The 15,717-nt window shown below is 42.7% G+C and overlaps 1 protein-coding gene across 1 annotated transcript; it reads right to left on the bottom strand.

The window, feature by feature from the left end:
- Positions 1–9,468: 9,468 nt before the first annotated feature.
- Positions 9,469–14,571, bottom strand: LOC130159447 (E3 ubiquitin-protein ligase RBBP6-like). Its single transcript, XM_056361114.1, has 3 exons — positions 14,401–14,571; positions 12,070–12,169; positions 9,469–9,526 (listed from the first exon to the last, which is right to left on the bottom strand). The coding sequence occupies exons 1-3, from the start codon at positions 14,564–14,566 to the stop codon at positions 9,469–9,471; spliced, it is 324 nt and encodes a 107-aa protein (XP_056217089.1). The 5' UTR covers positions 14,567–14,571.
- Between the last annotated feature and the right edge of the window lie 1,146 nt (positions 14,572–15,717).

Here is a 15,717-nt window from a genome sequence, read left to right as displayed (position 1 = left end):
CGGATGAGAATTCAAAGTACTTTCCGGCTGACCAAGAAGAACAGAAGAATCGGAAAGATGATGAAACTTTAAGTGGACTCTTATGACTGGACTTTAGGGATTATGTAATTGCTTTAAGAAATCTATGTAAGATGCAAAATGAAAAATTGCAAGTTGCCACTCACTGAGGTGTTGCCCAACTCTGTCTTGTGATTAAAAGCAAACCTAGAGAAACCCATTCGGCTTGTGGAAATTCTTTAATAATCCATCTATGAAAGCTGAATTCGTCCCTCTTGCATATACATTCAGTGACTGATGTTAAACGGCATGAATACTCAGCCAGAGGCTTCTAGTAGTTAAAACTCACAGATACTCAATAGATGGGGTCAACAGAAACCTCTTGTTTTTAGAGGAAATACCAACAACTTTGAATGGTCATTGAACAGAGTTAGAAGCAGAAAAACTTCCAGTCCTACTGAAACAGACAAAAATAGGTGTGAAAGTTCACTGAGAAAGATCTATGGACATCTTTAATGACTGTGAGCTAGAGAAAAGAAAATTTCACATTCAGAATTCCAGGCTTCCCTTGAATATGGAAGGGCTTTGCAACATTGCCATGTAACCTCTGTATTTCACCCCAAGAGAAACAATTCTTACTAGGAGCGTTCATGTCTTTGTCACATAAATGCCAAGGTAAAAACCCTAAAAGGTTCAGTAACACCAGAAGCGCCCCACAACCTTACCCATTTTGTTGGGCAGTTCTTTCTATCGTGGCCAGGTTTTCCACAACACAAGCAAATGTTCGATGGTGGAGGTGGATCCCAGGGGTCTTTCATGTAACTAGAAGTTTTTTAAAAAAGAAAAAAAAAAGAAAACGTATGCATGTGTCTTTCTTCTTAAAACAAACATCTCTACAGTCTAACAATTCTATTCTAACAAATATTGATTGAGATCCCACCAGCTGGCCTGGGTCCAGCGCTCCAGTCTTTCACTCAGAACCATTTCTCAAATAATACTCTTGCTCTCTCAGCCTCCCTTTGCCCATAATAGGCTCCAGGTCCTAACCATCCTTCTGGCCTCTGCAGGACTTGCTGTGATGTGTCAGGGTCTTGCTTGTGCTGGGGAGCCCCATTGTGGGCTCAGCAGTCCTGATGTGGTCCTGTGGTGGGTTAACCTTGACCAATGGTGAGACAAACATTCAGCTGCTCATTCGCTGCACTGACTCAACAGGACAAAGGAAGAAAATAAACCAGCAATGCTCATGGGTCAAGATAAAGACAAAGAAATCTCTTAATGATTCTTTTCATGTCCATCTTTAATGACTGTGAGCTAGAGAAAAGAAAATTTCACATTCAGAATTCCAGGCTTCCCTTGAATATGGAAGGGCTTTGCAACATTGCCATGTAACCTCTGTATTTCACCCCAAGAGAAACAATTCTTACTAGGAGCGTTCATGTCTTTGTCACATAAATGCCAAGGTAAAAACCCTAAAAGGTTCAGTAACACCAGAAGCGCCCCACAACCTTACCCATTTTGTTGGGCAGTTCTTTCTATCGTGGCCAGGTTTTCCACAACACAAGCAAATGTTCGATGGTGGAGGTGGATCCCAGGGGTCTTTCATGTAACTAGAAGTTTTTTGAAAAAGAAAAAAAAAAGAAAACGTATGCATGTGTCTTTCTTCTTAAAACAAACATCTCTACAATGTTCCCACAACCTTCAAAGAACATACCTGACACTTCCTCGACTGGGTTGTATTCACAGCAAGACTGTACCATCATAGCCTGTACCTTATCCTCTTTGGTAGCATTGTCTTCAGCCAGGTTGTCAGTCTGTTTAACAGGTACTGATTATTTGACACTCATGTTAGGCTACAAATAGGCTCTCTTTGTACCTTACATAAAGACTTGTGAAGTCAATCCAGTTTTCTTCCAAGTGGACTGAAGCTATGTGTAGAAAAAAGCACACCAGCCAGCATTTTGAAGCTGGCCTTTAAGCTCCAGACTGGTTGAAGAAGCTAGCCACGGTACGTTTAACTGGGATGCATGCAAGTAGCATTAGTTATGTTTTGCAGCATTAAAAGGGCACACAACTTAAGAGTTGTGGCAGATGCTTTTGCTTGCTGAAATTCAGCTTCAGACCCAGAAGCACTAAAAGGAATCAAGCTTTTGATAATCCCTTAGCAAGGGATTTAAGAATTTTCTGTTGGTACTGGATTTTCTGTTGGTTTTTGTCTGCCCGCAAGCTCTGCTCCTGGCCAGGAAAAGGAGTCCTTAACAGCAGCTATTGCCAAGTGCAGTGGAACTGCAGGTCCAACACGTACTCAGAAGCTGCTCTTTGTTGATCTTAAATGATTCCAAAACCATCCTCAGCACTCCTTTTCAAAACAATCGCCCTTTGACACCCAAAAGGAAACCTTTGGGATCAGCGTGTCCCCAGGGAGGGCTCGACACAAAACCTCTGCGCAGACCTGCTGTCCTGTGATGCCTGCCAGCAGAGCTGGTGACGCGAGTGCTCCTTCCCCGTCTCCGCTGAGGATACTAAGGTTAGCAAAGCCCTCCTGTTTGTCTTGTTGACAGGCGTGCTCAGCCTGAAAGGCGGTGAGGGAGCGCTAACCGGCAGCCCTGCCAGCCAGCCTGAAGGGCAGGGGGGATGTGAAAAGCAGCTTGGGGCCGCCTGAGAACTAGCACAGGCATTTACGGAGGGAACGTGCGGGAGCAGGGTGTTCTCTTGCTTTCACTCGCTGGGAATGTGCAATCCATTCCTTCCCCCGGAATCTCTCACCTCTAAGTGAGAGACAGTCAACGTTTTAACTAATGTTTTACAAAATGCCTCTTTGTAAATACCTACACATACATACACATACACGTTCTGTTAAAGTAGCAAAGAGTATGTTTCCCAGAAAAGAAGTACCTGAATTTTGAGAAATTTTGAAGACTCTTTGATGGCCATCTGAATTGTGGACCGCATCATCTGATTTGTGGACCCCATTTTAAACTCTATTTAAGGAAAAGGAGGTATGGGAATGATACCACTATGGAAATAGACAGTTAGGCACTTCACAGGAGTCAGAAAATGGTGCGTCAGCCACAGCTGGTGACTACCAGCTCCAATATTTTGAAGATTAGGAAACTATTTCAAAAACTTGTTGACAAGTCTTCCCTAGAATTGTAATGCTCTAAGAAATCGTTCACGCGGTGCATTGCAAGAGTTGAAAAGCCCCTCATTCTTCTTCCTTGTAAAAAAAAGAGAAAAAAAAACTGTTTACAGTTCTCTTCCTCTTCATTGTACTCCTCATTGTCATCTTCACCACTGTAGATGACAGTGGTGAAGATGTTAATCAGTGCAGAGCGTGTTGGTCTTAAAATATTCTCTGGAATTCTGCGTGATTATTTATGATGGGCTGGATGCAGAATCCCTTCCTGGAGACCCTGTTGCAATGGGGCGTCTACAGCAAAGAACATTCTATTTATTTGGTTAGGAGGGAACTAGAACATGAAATCCAGGTTCAGACCAGCAGGCACAGTTTTTAAATCATTATCAGGCTGAAGGAACACTTAAATGGACAGATTATGCCTTTTAGGAAAACTTGTCTGTGGTGGCTGGCAAAAACACTTCTTCCAGCTACAGAAAATCTGAAAAAAGATGGACATGACCTCCTCTGCATGGACAGGGGAGGCACTGCTGATTAAAGCCTTTAGATAGCATACAAAGCATGACTAACCCCTGATTTCTCATTTTTATAAAAAAAGGAGTAATCTAAGGAGTTCTATAAAAAAGAAAGAAATGTTGTGGTTTATTTGTTTTTAAGCTTTTTGTGAGCTTTCCCAATCTTAATGGCTGTCCATTGCACGTCTAGTTAGAGCTCACAAAACAGAAGCCACTCTGTGTAGCTGTACCCTCAGCCCTCTGCGCTACTGGCTTCTGCAGAAGCAGCAAAGGTACAAAGAAAAAAACCAAAACTCCATTGGTGAGGGGTGTATGTATTTACTTGACACAGTATTATTATTGCCCGAGGAGTTGCATTTTAAAGACTGATCTTCAGTTTTTGAAAATCACAGGCCGTCTTTACACTGCAGCACAGTGAAAATGTCACAGAGGTACCTTGGTGCCAAGAACCCAGCTCATCAGAGTGGTGGGCTTCTCCTCTGCCTCATTTAACCTGCTACCTAATAGACCTTGTGCTGGCCAAGTTCTGTGGTTCCCAGTGATGGTCCCAGATTGACCGGAGCCAGATCAGGAGCTTCTACCCTATGTGCTTAGGTTAGGTCTTATGGTTGAGTCTTAGGGTTAAGTCTTAGGGTTAGGTCTTTAGGTTAAGTCTTATGGTTATGTCTCAAGGTTAAGTCTTAGGGATAAGTCTTAAGGTTAAGTCTTAGGGTTAAGTCTAAAGGTTGAGTCTTGGGGTTAAGTCTTCAGGATAATTTTTAAGGTTGAGTCTTAGGGTTAAGACTTAAGGATGAGTCTTAGAGTTAAATCTCAAGGTTGAGTCTTAGGGTTAAGTCTCAGGGTTAAGTCTTAGGGTTAAGTTTTTGGGTTAAGTCTTAAAGCTAATTCTTAAGGTTAAGACTTAGGGTTAAGTCTAAGGGTTATGCTTACAGTTAAGTCTTAAGGTTGAGTCTTAAGGTTAAGTCTTAGTGTTAACTCTTAGGGTTAGGTCGTTTGGTTAAAGACTTAGGGTTAAGTCGCAAGGTTAAGACTTAGGGTTATGTCTTAGGGTTAAGGCTAAAGCTATGTCTTAAGGTTAAGTCTTAAAACTGAGTCTTAGGGTTAAGTCTTACGGTTGAGTCTTAGGGTTAAGTCCTAAGGTTAACACTAAAGGTTGAGTCTTAGGGTTAAGTCATAGGGATAAGACTTTGGATTAAGTCTTAGAGTTAAGTCTTAAGGTTAAGTCTTAGGCTTAAGTCTTAGAGTTAAGTCTTAAGATTATGGCTTAAGGTTAAGTCTTAGGGTTAAGTCTTAGGGATGAGTCTTAGGGTTAAGTCTTTAGGTTAAAACTTAAGGTTAAGTCTAAAGGTTGAGTCTTAGGGTAAAGTCTTAGGGTTAAGTCTTAGGATTAAGTTCTAGGGTTAGGTCTTTAGGTTAAGTCTTAGGGTGAAGTCTCAAGGCTAAGTCTTAAGGTTCCTAAGTCTAAAGGTTAAGTCTTAGAGTTAAGTCTAGGGTTAAGTTTTAGGGATAAGTCTTAGGGTTAAGTCTTTAGGTTAAGTCTTAGGGTTATGTCTTAGGGTTATGTTTTAGGCATAAGTCTTAGGGTTAAGTCTTAAGGTTAATGCTTAAGGTTGAGTCTTAGGGTAAAGTCTTAAGGCTGAGTCTTAGACATAAGTCTTAAGGTTGAGTCTTATGGTTAAGTCTTAATGTTAAGTTCTAAAGTTAAGTCTTAGGGTTAAGTCTTAGTGTTTAGTCTTAGGGTTAGGTCTTTAGGTTAAGACTTATGGTTATGTCTCAAGGTTAAGTCTTAGGGATAAGTCTTAAGGTTAAGTCTAAGAGTTAAGTCTTAAGGCTGAGTCTTAGGGTTAAGTCTTAGAGTTTGAGTCTTAGGGTTAAGTATTAAGGTTGAGTCTTAGGGTTAAGTCTTAATGCTGAGTCTTAAGGTTATGTGTTAGGGATAAGTCTTTGGGTTAAGTCTTAAAGTTGAGTCTTAGGGATAAGTCTTAGGGTAAAGTCTTAGGATTAAGTCTTTCGGTTAAGTCTTAAGGTTAAGTCTTATGGTTAAGCCTTAGGGTTAAGTCTTTACGTTAAGTCTTAATGTTAAGTCTTAAGGTTAAGTCTTAGGGTTGAGCCTCAGGGTTAAGTCTCAGTCTTAATTTTTAAGGTTGAGCCTTAAGGTTGAATCTTAAGGTTAAGTCTTAAAGTTAAGTCTTACGGTTAAGACTTACGGAAGAGTCTTAGGGTTAAGTGTCAGGGTTAAATCTCAAGGATAAGTCTCAGGGTTATGTCTTACGGTTAAGTCTTAGGGTTAAGTCTTAAGCTTAAGTCTTAGGGTTAAGTCTTAAGGTTAAGGCTTAGGCTTAAATAATAAGGTTAAGTCTTAGGGTTAAGATTTAGGGTTAAGTTTTAGTCTTAAGATTTAGGGTAAGTCTTAAGGTTAAATCTTAGGGTTAAATCTTAAGGTTGAGTATTAGGGTTAAGTCTTAAAGTTAAGTCTTAAGGTTATGTCTTAAGTGTCAATCTTAGGGTTAAGTCCCTAGGGTTAAGCTTTAAGTTTGAGTCTAAGGGTTAAATCTTGGGGTTAAGTCTTAAGGTTTAGCCTTAGGGTTAACTCTTATGGTTAAATCTTAAGGTTAGGTCTTAGGGTTAAGTTTTAGGGTTAATTCTTAAGGTAAAGACTTAATGTTAAATCTTAATCTAAAGTCTTAGGGTTAAGTCTTACAGTTAAGTATTAAAGGTAAGTGTTAGGTTTAAGTCTCAGGGTTAAGTCTTAAGGTTAAGTCTTAAGATTAATTCTTAAGGTTAAGTCTTAGGGCTATGTCTTAGGGTTACGTATTAAGGTTAAATATTATGTTTAAGTCTCAGGGTTAACTCTTAGGGTTAAGTCTTATGCGTACGTCTTAAGGTTAAATCTTAAGGACAAGTCTTAGGGTTAAGTTTTAGGGTTAAATATTAAAGTTAAATCTTATGTTTAAGTCTCAGGGTTAAGTCTTAGTGGTAAGTCTTAAATTTAAAGTCTAAGTGGTAAGTCTTATTGTTAAGTCTTAAGGTTGAGTCTTAGGTTTAAGTCTTAAGGTTAAGTTTTAGGATTATGTCTTAGGGTTAAATCATAAGGTTAGTTCTTAAGGATAAATCTTAGGGTTAAGTTTTAGTGTTAAGTCTTAGGGTTAAGTCTTAAAGGTTAAGTCTTAGGGTTAAGTCTTAAGTTTACGTCTTAGGGTTAAGTATTGAGGTTAAGTGTTAGGTTTAATCTCAGGGTTAAGTCTTAGAGATTAAGGTCTAGGGTTAAGTTTTAGGGTTAAGTCTTAGGAATAAGTCTTTGGGTTAAGTCTTAAATTTAGCTCCTAAGGTTATGTCTTCGGATTAAGTATTATGGTTAAGTCTCAGGATTAAGTCTCAAGGATAAGTCTTAGGGTTATGTCTTAGTGTTAAGTCTTAGGAATAGGTTTTAGCGTTAATTCATAGGGTTAATTATTAAGGATAAGTCTTAGGGTTAAGTCTTAAGATTAAGTCAGGGTTAACTCTCAGGTTTAAATATTAATGTTAAATCTTTAAGGCTGAACATTAAGGTAAAGTCTTAGGGTTAAATTTATGTATAAGTTTTTGGGTTAAGTCCTAGGGTTAAATCTTAAGTTTAAGTCTTAGGTTTAAGTCTCAGGGTTAAGTTTTAGGATTAAGTCTTAGGATTAAGTCTTAACTTTAAGTCTTAGTGATAAGTCTTAACGTTGTTTTAAATTTAAGTCTTAAGGTTAAGTCCTAAGTTTAAATCCTAAGGTTAAATCTTAGGGTTAATATTAGGATTAACTCTCAGGGTTAAAACTTAAAGTTGAGCCTTAAGATTAAGTCTTAAGGTTAAGTCTTATGGTTAACTCTTAAATTTAAATCTTAGTGTTAAGTCTTAAGGTTAAGTATTAAAGTTAAGTCTTAAGGTTAAATCTTAAGGTTAAGTCTTAGGGTTAGGTCTTAGGGTTAAGTCAGAGGGTTAAGTCGTAGGGTGAAGACTTAAGGTTATATCTTAGAATTCAGACTTAGGGTTAGGTCATAACCCATAACATAACTCATAACCCTAACATATGGGGTTAGGTAATGACTAGAAATTCAAAAACAGCCATGCAATTGTCCATGTTCCAGAAACACGTCTGTTCCGGCTGTTGCAAAGGCCCTAGAAATGTCCATGACTTACAGCCAATTAAATCCTGCTGTAAAAATGGTGTTAGTTTCCAATGAACAATGAGCGGGACGTATGAAAAATGGTAAACAGCTTCTGAAGTGCTGCTTCTTTGTGTCTCGCAGATGAGTAACACTGCAGCATTACACTGAGGCCAATAAGGTGCTCCCCTTCCATCTTCCCAAGCTGGGAACTACTCTCTACAGGATAGTATCAAAGTAACATTTTAAAGTTAGGAGAAACACTCTGAATTATTAACAATTAATGTTTTGCTCATATTACAGCAGTTATCCAGCTAGAGAGCACAGTGTAAGGTTTGAAAATACAAGGATACACACCCACACCCACCCCTTTCTTTTTAACACTATTTCACAAGCAAGTACATCTAAGCATACCTTAATAAGCTGGGCCAGAGAAAGAGGTGCAGAAGGGTCGCCAATCTATTCAGAAAAATTAAACACATACTCAAGTTCTACAATCAAAACAGAGCAATAGTTCACCCCTACTGCTGTATGAAAGCCTGCGCTATATCCTCTGAGTGTCACTGGAAGAGCCACCTCCAAGCCAGTGGAATTTATACTTGTTCAAAACAAAGTCCAAACCTTAAACAGCTTAAGTATGCCTACGTTGTTAATGAGAAGAAACTAAAGCAACCAACCCCTCCTGAGATCAACCTATTGCTCAGAATACCTCAGAGGGGGACCCTTGTCAAATGCTCACAACTGCTTAAAAGACAGAGGGTTAAGGAAGCTGTCCATTTGCAGCTCGAAAGGATCTAAAAAAATTATTTCCGTTTATTTGAGTAGGAAGTGTCACTACAGGAAACATTGTCAGTGCAGTTTATAAATTAATCAGTTAATAGCTCTTCATCTACTAAATGCACACAAGTATGATTCATGAATGCAGTATAGTTTTTGCGCTGTCTTTCATTTACTTTAATTAGACCCCAAGTTCACGAATTTCTAGATTAAGTTATCCTAAGAGCTTACAAAGTGATCAGATCCAGTGACCTAGAGCTCATGTAATGCCTCACTCCATTCTAGTGAAGAACAAGCAGTTATACTTACAGATGAAAACCAACCACCACCACAAAGTAATGTTTGTACTATGAGGGCTATTTTGAAATGCATCGTTGCACGTAGCATACCCCCCAAGGGCCAAGTGGAGATCTAGGCCATTACTAGTCAAGTGTCTCCTCGAGTTACTTATTCATGTCTTAGCAGCAGAACAACAGTGTTTTCTGACCGGAAGAAAAATGCTGCCCCTTTTCCAAATGTAAATTCAAAGTGGTGGCGTACTGAAGAGTGGCACCAAGTTCAGTGGTGCAAACCTTGAACCTACAAGCTCTAAAAATGAGCATACATTATCGGTACAACACACAGTCACACAAGAAATATTCTAGCCTATTCAGTACGAAATGCAATGCGTTACTAGGCACAAATACCATTATTCACATTAGAACCGCGCAAATGTTGGCATTGCTCAGTTTTCACTATGCTGAATCAAATACATTGGATTTACAGCATACACTATGTTTCACTGGAAAATATGTTTGAGATATATATATTATAAATATTATATATAAAACATATATATTTTATATATTTTTATATATATTAAAAAATTAGTACAAGGCTACATTTCTTAGACTTAGGTGCAGCATGTAGCAAAAAGTTTCAGCTTGTGTTTTTACATACCTCTTTTGATGTTCTACTCGCTGGCCCAGTTCGACTTCTAGAAGAAGAAAGAAAGATGATCAGAACTTAAAATAAAGCACTCGTAACCAACATAAAGCAGGGAAAACAGTTTATAAAACCTGAACATCAAAACATTGTGTTCTGGTAGTCTTATGAATACGGAAATTTATTTCTATACATAAAGTGTGCTCTCCTGGTGCATTCAGTGCAATTGAAATAAAACCCAAAATCCCATTCCTTCTTTGTCCCCAATGACTCTAAGATACAGAATACAGCAGTGCAAGAAGAAGTCCTCACATATTTTCTTTCTGCTCTCTAAGTACCAAAACTGTGAAGACTGTGCTACATTTTTCTGTTCTTAAACAGTCAGCCATCCAAATACGAAGGCACCTTCAGGCAATCTGTATAGCCCCACTATCACAAACAGGTACCAGATAGAGCACTTTGGTTTCTACACTCCTCTGACAAAACAAGAACAGTTGTCTGTAGAAAAGTGTTTCTTGGTGGAAGCCCAAGCACTGTGTTCAGGTACCTACCATACTTAGCCTAAAGTGACTACAAATAGCAGTAGAAACATCACCTGAAAGCAGTTCCTAGGATTTTCTGAGATCGAGGAGGCCTGTGTTAAAAAAATAAGAAAAAAAGTCTTGATTACCAGAACTTCCTTTAAGATCATCTTGAACATGCTACAATATTTTAGGGAACACTTATGACACACAAGCCCTTGCCGAGATTCCACATACTCATTGGTCTGTACCTGCATGCTACTCATGAATCAAACATGCAACCGCCCATCTAGTTAACAAACAATTCATACCTCATCCAAAGCGTCCCACGAGCAGAGGCAACCCAAAGGCTGCTGTGCAAGTCCTGCACAAATAGAAAGGCTCATACTTCCTGACACTGCTACACCACCACCAGGCTCGCAAGTACAGCCACGTACCTCCTGAAGATGAGGAAGCGCGAGGAAAAGCTTTAGATTACCACACCATGGTTTCTTCATCCACTTGCCTTGAGGAAGATACTACAAGGTGACTAACACATTCCTGAAGGCCTCTCCACCATGACAGCATGCATTCACCATTCCCAAACATTAACAGCTCTACCAGTTGTTTCCACAATGGTTCCAGCTGAAGGAATAGAAAGCTGACCTGCCTGATCCATTTGCAACTTTAGCAGAGCAGCGGCATTCATCCCTTATCCCCACGTGCAGGTGCTTCTTGGATCTTTGATGCTAGTGGCACCTAGCCTCTCATTTTAGGGCAGCATGCCAACACCAGGAGAGGGCGTCATCCAACCAGAAATGGAGGCTATATTGACAAGACAGCACTAAGCATCCCGATCTAAATTAACCCCCCAAACAAGGCCATGCTTAGCAGCACAGTGCTGTGGCATCCAGAAACTCTTGGTAGTGCCTGGAAGCACTAAGACGCCCAAAGCTTACAGGAGAGCCACATAAATTCAGGGGGGTTTGCTTGCAGATGCTTCATGGGTACTAGGATGCTGCTGTACTGTTTGTTTGAGACACGCTGAAACTTGCCGGTATACTTTATTTATTGAGAACTAACATTAGAAAGACACGGCAAAACCACAAGTCAATAATATCTACTAATGGTGGAGGAGAGGTCTGTCTTGAAGAAGGCTGGAAAACATGACCATTCAAACCATGCTGATGCAGCTGATACAGAACTGGACTGGACGAATACATCGATGACAGCAACAATGCTGTAGTCAGGCTTACATTTGAATATCTGCAATTGTAATCAGATCTCTGTCCTCCATAAATCTGAGGAATACAGCAGCAATACCTGGGGCACAGAGAGCAGCTTAGGGTGAAATCAAACTTAGAAAGGTAACTACTAACATTTGGGAACGTGCCCAACTGCTTTCTGAGCTTCAGGTTTGGAAAAGATCAACTGCTCCTTCACCGTCCTGGCACAAAAGGCAATACGCTCTAGGACGTTGCTCTTTTTCTCTTGCCCGACACAGGCATTGTCTTTAGGAAACTAATAGGAATCACTTAAGAATGAAACTTCTTGTTCGCACGGTTTGCCAGCTGGCCACTCTCAGTCTTTCCTCTGGAGACAGCATGCAGCCCCGCCACCCCCACCCCTCTGGGGTGTAAGAATACCCTGCCCCCCCGCCCCCAAACAAAGGAAGCAGTCAAACACTGGGACTCGGACTGCTGGCAGATGGGAACCAATTACCAGTTCACACTGCAATGTGTCTCTCCGTTTACTCTAAAAGCAATACAAGCAAAAGCATAAAATAAGGAATCTCTCTGCATAGAGGAAACAGGATGGAGAACTTGACTCTCAGAAAAACCAACCCCAAGAACAAACCCAATTCAAACGTCTGAACAGCTACCACTGTTGGACTTTGAATGCCACGTCCCAGCGGGCTGAAAAATCTAAGTCTGCTTTGGGACAGATACATTCAGATCTGCCCTGTCACAACACAATTTAACAGCAGCTTTAACAAGAAAGAGACAACCGGAATGCCTCCGTAACCCAACAGGCACAAAGAAGGTGAACACACTGAAACCCCTCCCAAAGAACACAACGCGTTATGGCTACTTACCCAAGGTCTGTCTTGCCGGTAGCTTTAACTCCTCTAACAGGGACTCTCCTAACAGTTACCGATGAGTGCCTTGGAATCAGGGCATTGTCATCTGTGTATTCTGAAAACAACATCAATACAGAGAAAGCATCAGTCAGTTCGTAAGAGTGATATTAATATGTCATGACATAGCACTTCAGGGAACCCTTTACGGATAGAAAAGCAACATTTTACACACAGCGTCATGCTTTTATCATGTCCACACACTCACGGTACCTTTCCAGAAATCTTCAGGTCTGATAGTCAAACACAAGCAGCAAAATCTTTTCCACTTGTTTTGAATCGTTTCAATGCCAACAGCAAAATGGTCTCTAAAGTCACTAAAGCAGAGTCTGCTAAAACATGAGGCTCTTTCCTGATCTAACTTTCATTGCTTTTGCTCCTGTTAGCTTACAAAACCCTAGAACATGTCTCTATAATAGCGAGCACGGAAGAGGACACCCCCACCCCGCCTCCCACCTTTTAAAACACATCCCAACCATCCATTTTGCCTTCCCACCATCTTCAAAAAGAGTCCACCATCTCTTTTTTTCCCCCCCAGTGATGTGTAAAATCCTGTTTACTTTTAGCTTCTATTAGCATTGCTTCTATTACGAGATTTCCGTGATCACGCGGCTCGGAAAACTCTGAACAAGTTGGCCATCTTCACTCAAGGTTCACTGAAGGGTCTTTCCAAGATCATGCCAACATTTAGTCAGGACTCCTGCACAAAGTTATAAAACCCACTACCATATCTCCACAGGGAGGATCTCCAAGAACCCCCTTTAGGCAGGACATCCAGGCCTAGTTCTTTCCTTCATCTTCTGAAGGTGACTTTAAGCACGTAGATGCTGTTCAATAAAAACGGAAAGTCACGGTTATGTATAAAACCCCAAAATCTGGCATACACATAAATGACACCGAAATGTATTCCTTAGCTTTGCTCTGACAACCGCTGGGGGATTTTTGCATTTTCACGGGGAAAACACCCTTACAAAAGTTCCAGTAAGCATCTGTGTCACAACCTGTACGTCTGCCTCTACCTGCATGTCTGTCTCTACTGCTGTATATGACACGCGATCCCGTAACACCCCCAAGACCCCTAACACCGTGCTGTTAAGTCTGCTCACAGATACTCTCCTGAACATACTTTACCTATCTGTAGGTAAACAGCGTGTTTAGGTCCAACCACTTGAAAGGCTGGAGCCAAAGTTACAGTTACCGCAGCAGGCATGTTATTCTGTTTAAGTTTTAATACATCAAACAGGGAGAGGAAAAAATCCTATGAGTACACATTGTAACGACAAGACTGTTGTGGGAATGTCACAGAACCACAGGAAAAAAGAAAAAAAACCCCAACCGATAAAATTTGAATGTTTAAGGAATGGAGACGGTTTCCAAGTCTTTGTATTTCTGACAAGTCATATTCCAAAGTCTTTAATCACATGCAAGCTTTGCCAGACGGTAGATTACCAAACTGAAACAGCACACTAAGTAATACAAAACCATTACCGTCTCTGAGAATCAAGCACCATTTCTCAGATTCAAAAGAACTTAAGGGTTTCTCTAAGAACATTTCTAGGTATATTCACCATAACTGATCTGCCATAAAACTTCAGTACTGCCCTGACACCGTTTAACACGCAGTACCACGACAAAAATGCACCGTTTGAAAGAAATGAAGAAATGATGCTCAATAGCATCTGAATGAATGTGTAGCATGGTGCAGCAAAGAAGCTGTATTAGCAAGAAATGCCAAGTATACTTTAGACAGAACACTCGTCTACAAGATGGCTTTCCAGGGTCTGCATAGATTCTCACTCACAGATACACTCTTGATCCAAAACGTTGCTACTGAGCAGTTTCTGCAGCAGCCAAGCACCGCTTTTCCAATGCGGTGGAGTAAAAGTAGCTGAAGACAAATTTCAGTCACCAAACCCACTTTTTTTTCCCCTTTAAATTAGCCACCCACTCCTTTTCTATCATGTTCAGCCTTCTCTGCCGGCTTTCAAAGAAATCTGGCAGGTCTGTGATGACAAGGCATTGTCCCACATTCCCTTATCGTTTTAGCTAGAAGGGTTCCCAGAAACCAAACCTCTTCCACACACGGTGTTGCACACGGACCCCGTACGCTGCTGTGCCTGGCTGCGCACACAGCCCTGACGGCAGCTGCCAGCGCACAACCACGGAAGAGCAGCTCTGAGGCCCCAGCACAAGTCACCGCTGCCGGCCGTGGCCCAACCGCCTCACTGGCCGCCTGCGCCGCCACCAGCCGGCCGGTCCCCGGTCCCCGCGCCCACCGCCCCCACGCACCTTCCATGGTCTGGGCGTTGGTGACCTGCAGGCCGCAGTGGGTCGCCTTCAGCCTCTCGCGGCCCATGATCTGGCGCCTGAGGTCGCGCAGGGAGATGTGGGGGCCGTGAAAGGTGACCACATCGGAGTTCAGCCTGGAGGAGAACTTGTAGTGGACACACGACATGGCCGGGGCCAGGCGGTGCCCGCTCCGCGATGGCACCTCACGCAGCAGCTGGCCTCGCGGCCCCCACAGCAGGTCAGGGCCCACCGAGGGGCTGGGGCCAGCAGCGCGGGCTGAGCCCACCGGCTCCTCCTCGCAGCCCCGGTGGGAGGACGATGGGGACAGGCCCTGGCGCGGCCTCCGCTCCCTCCTCGCACCAGCGCTGCCAGGCCAAGCTGCTCGCTATGGCAACCCAGGCGGCTCCGCATTGTGACAGAGGGGCTCAGGGGGCCACTCAGCGCCCCTGGGGGAGGGGCCTTCATCAGCCCCGCCTGGGCCGCCGGTGTCCCTGCTGTCCCCCAGCCTGTCACCGCCCCGTGCCCTGTCACCCCCCCAGGGCTGCGGTGTCCCTCCTGTCACCCCCTGGGGCCTTCACCACCCAGCGTCACCTATCAGCCCCTGCGCCTGTGGGGGCTCTCCCAACAGCCCTGGGCACATCACCGCCCCGTGCCCTGTCACCCCCCAGGCTGTCACGGCCTGCTGTCCCCTCCTGTCACCCTCCAGGCTGCCACTGCCTGCTGTCCCCTCCTGTCAACACGCAGGCTGTCATGGCCTGCTGTCCCCTCCTGTCACCCCCATGCTGTCCCAATCTGCTGTCCCCTCCTGTCATCCCCAGGTTTTCACGGCCTGTCCCTGCCTACTGTCCCCTCTGGTCACACTCCACACTGCCACTGCCTGCTGTCCCCTCCTGTCATCCCCAGGCTGTCACTACCTGGTGACATAAGCTACATAAGATAAAAAAGAAAAAAGAAAAAAACCAAAACGAAAACCTGCTTAGGTGAACACCAAAACACCCATGACTTTCTCAGACTCTTCACTACCCCACATGTGAGTCAAGGGACAGGATCTCCCAAAGGCTCTTTTGCAGGCACTTCCTGAAGACACCCCCACCCCCCACCCCACCCTGCTTTTCTACAAGTGCACAAAGAGGTGAAGAAGAGTTTCATGTTTAAGTTAAAGGAGGCAGTTTCTGAAATTAGCTTAGGTGAAAAAACCAAGGTGGTGTACTCATGGATTTTCTCCCCTGCAAAGCCATGAAGAAAACATGAACCGCACTCCCCAAAGGCAAAGGAGCAAACTGAGGGAGAGCAGCTCATCGGTGCCTTTCAGAGCTT

Source organism: Falco biarmicus, chromosome 15 (genome assembly GCF_023638135.1).
Source record: "Falco biarmicus isolate bFalBia1 chromosome 15, bFalBia1.pri, whole genome shotgun sequence".
NCBI lineage: Eukaryota > Metazoa > Chordata > Aves > Falconiformes > Falconidae > Falco > Falco biarmicus.
This window is presented reverse-complemented; position numbering and strand designations above follow the sequence as displayed.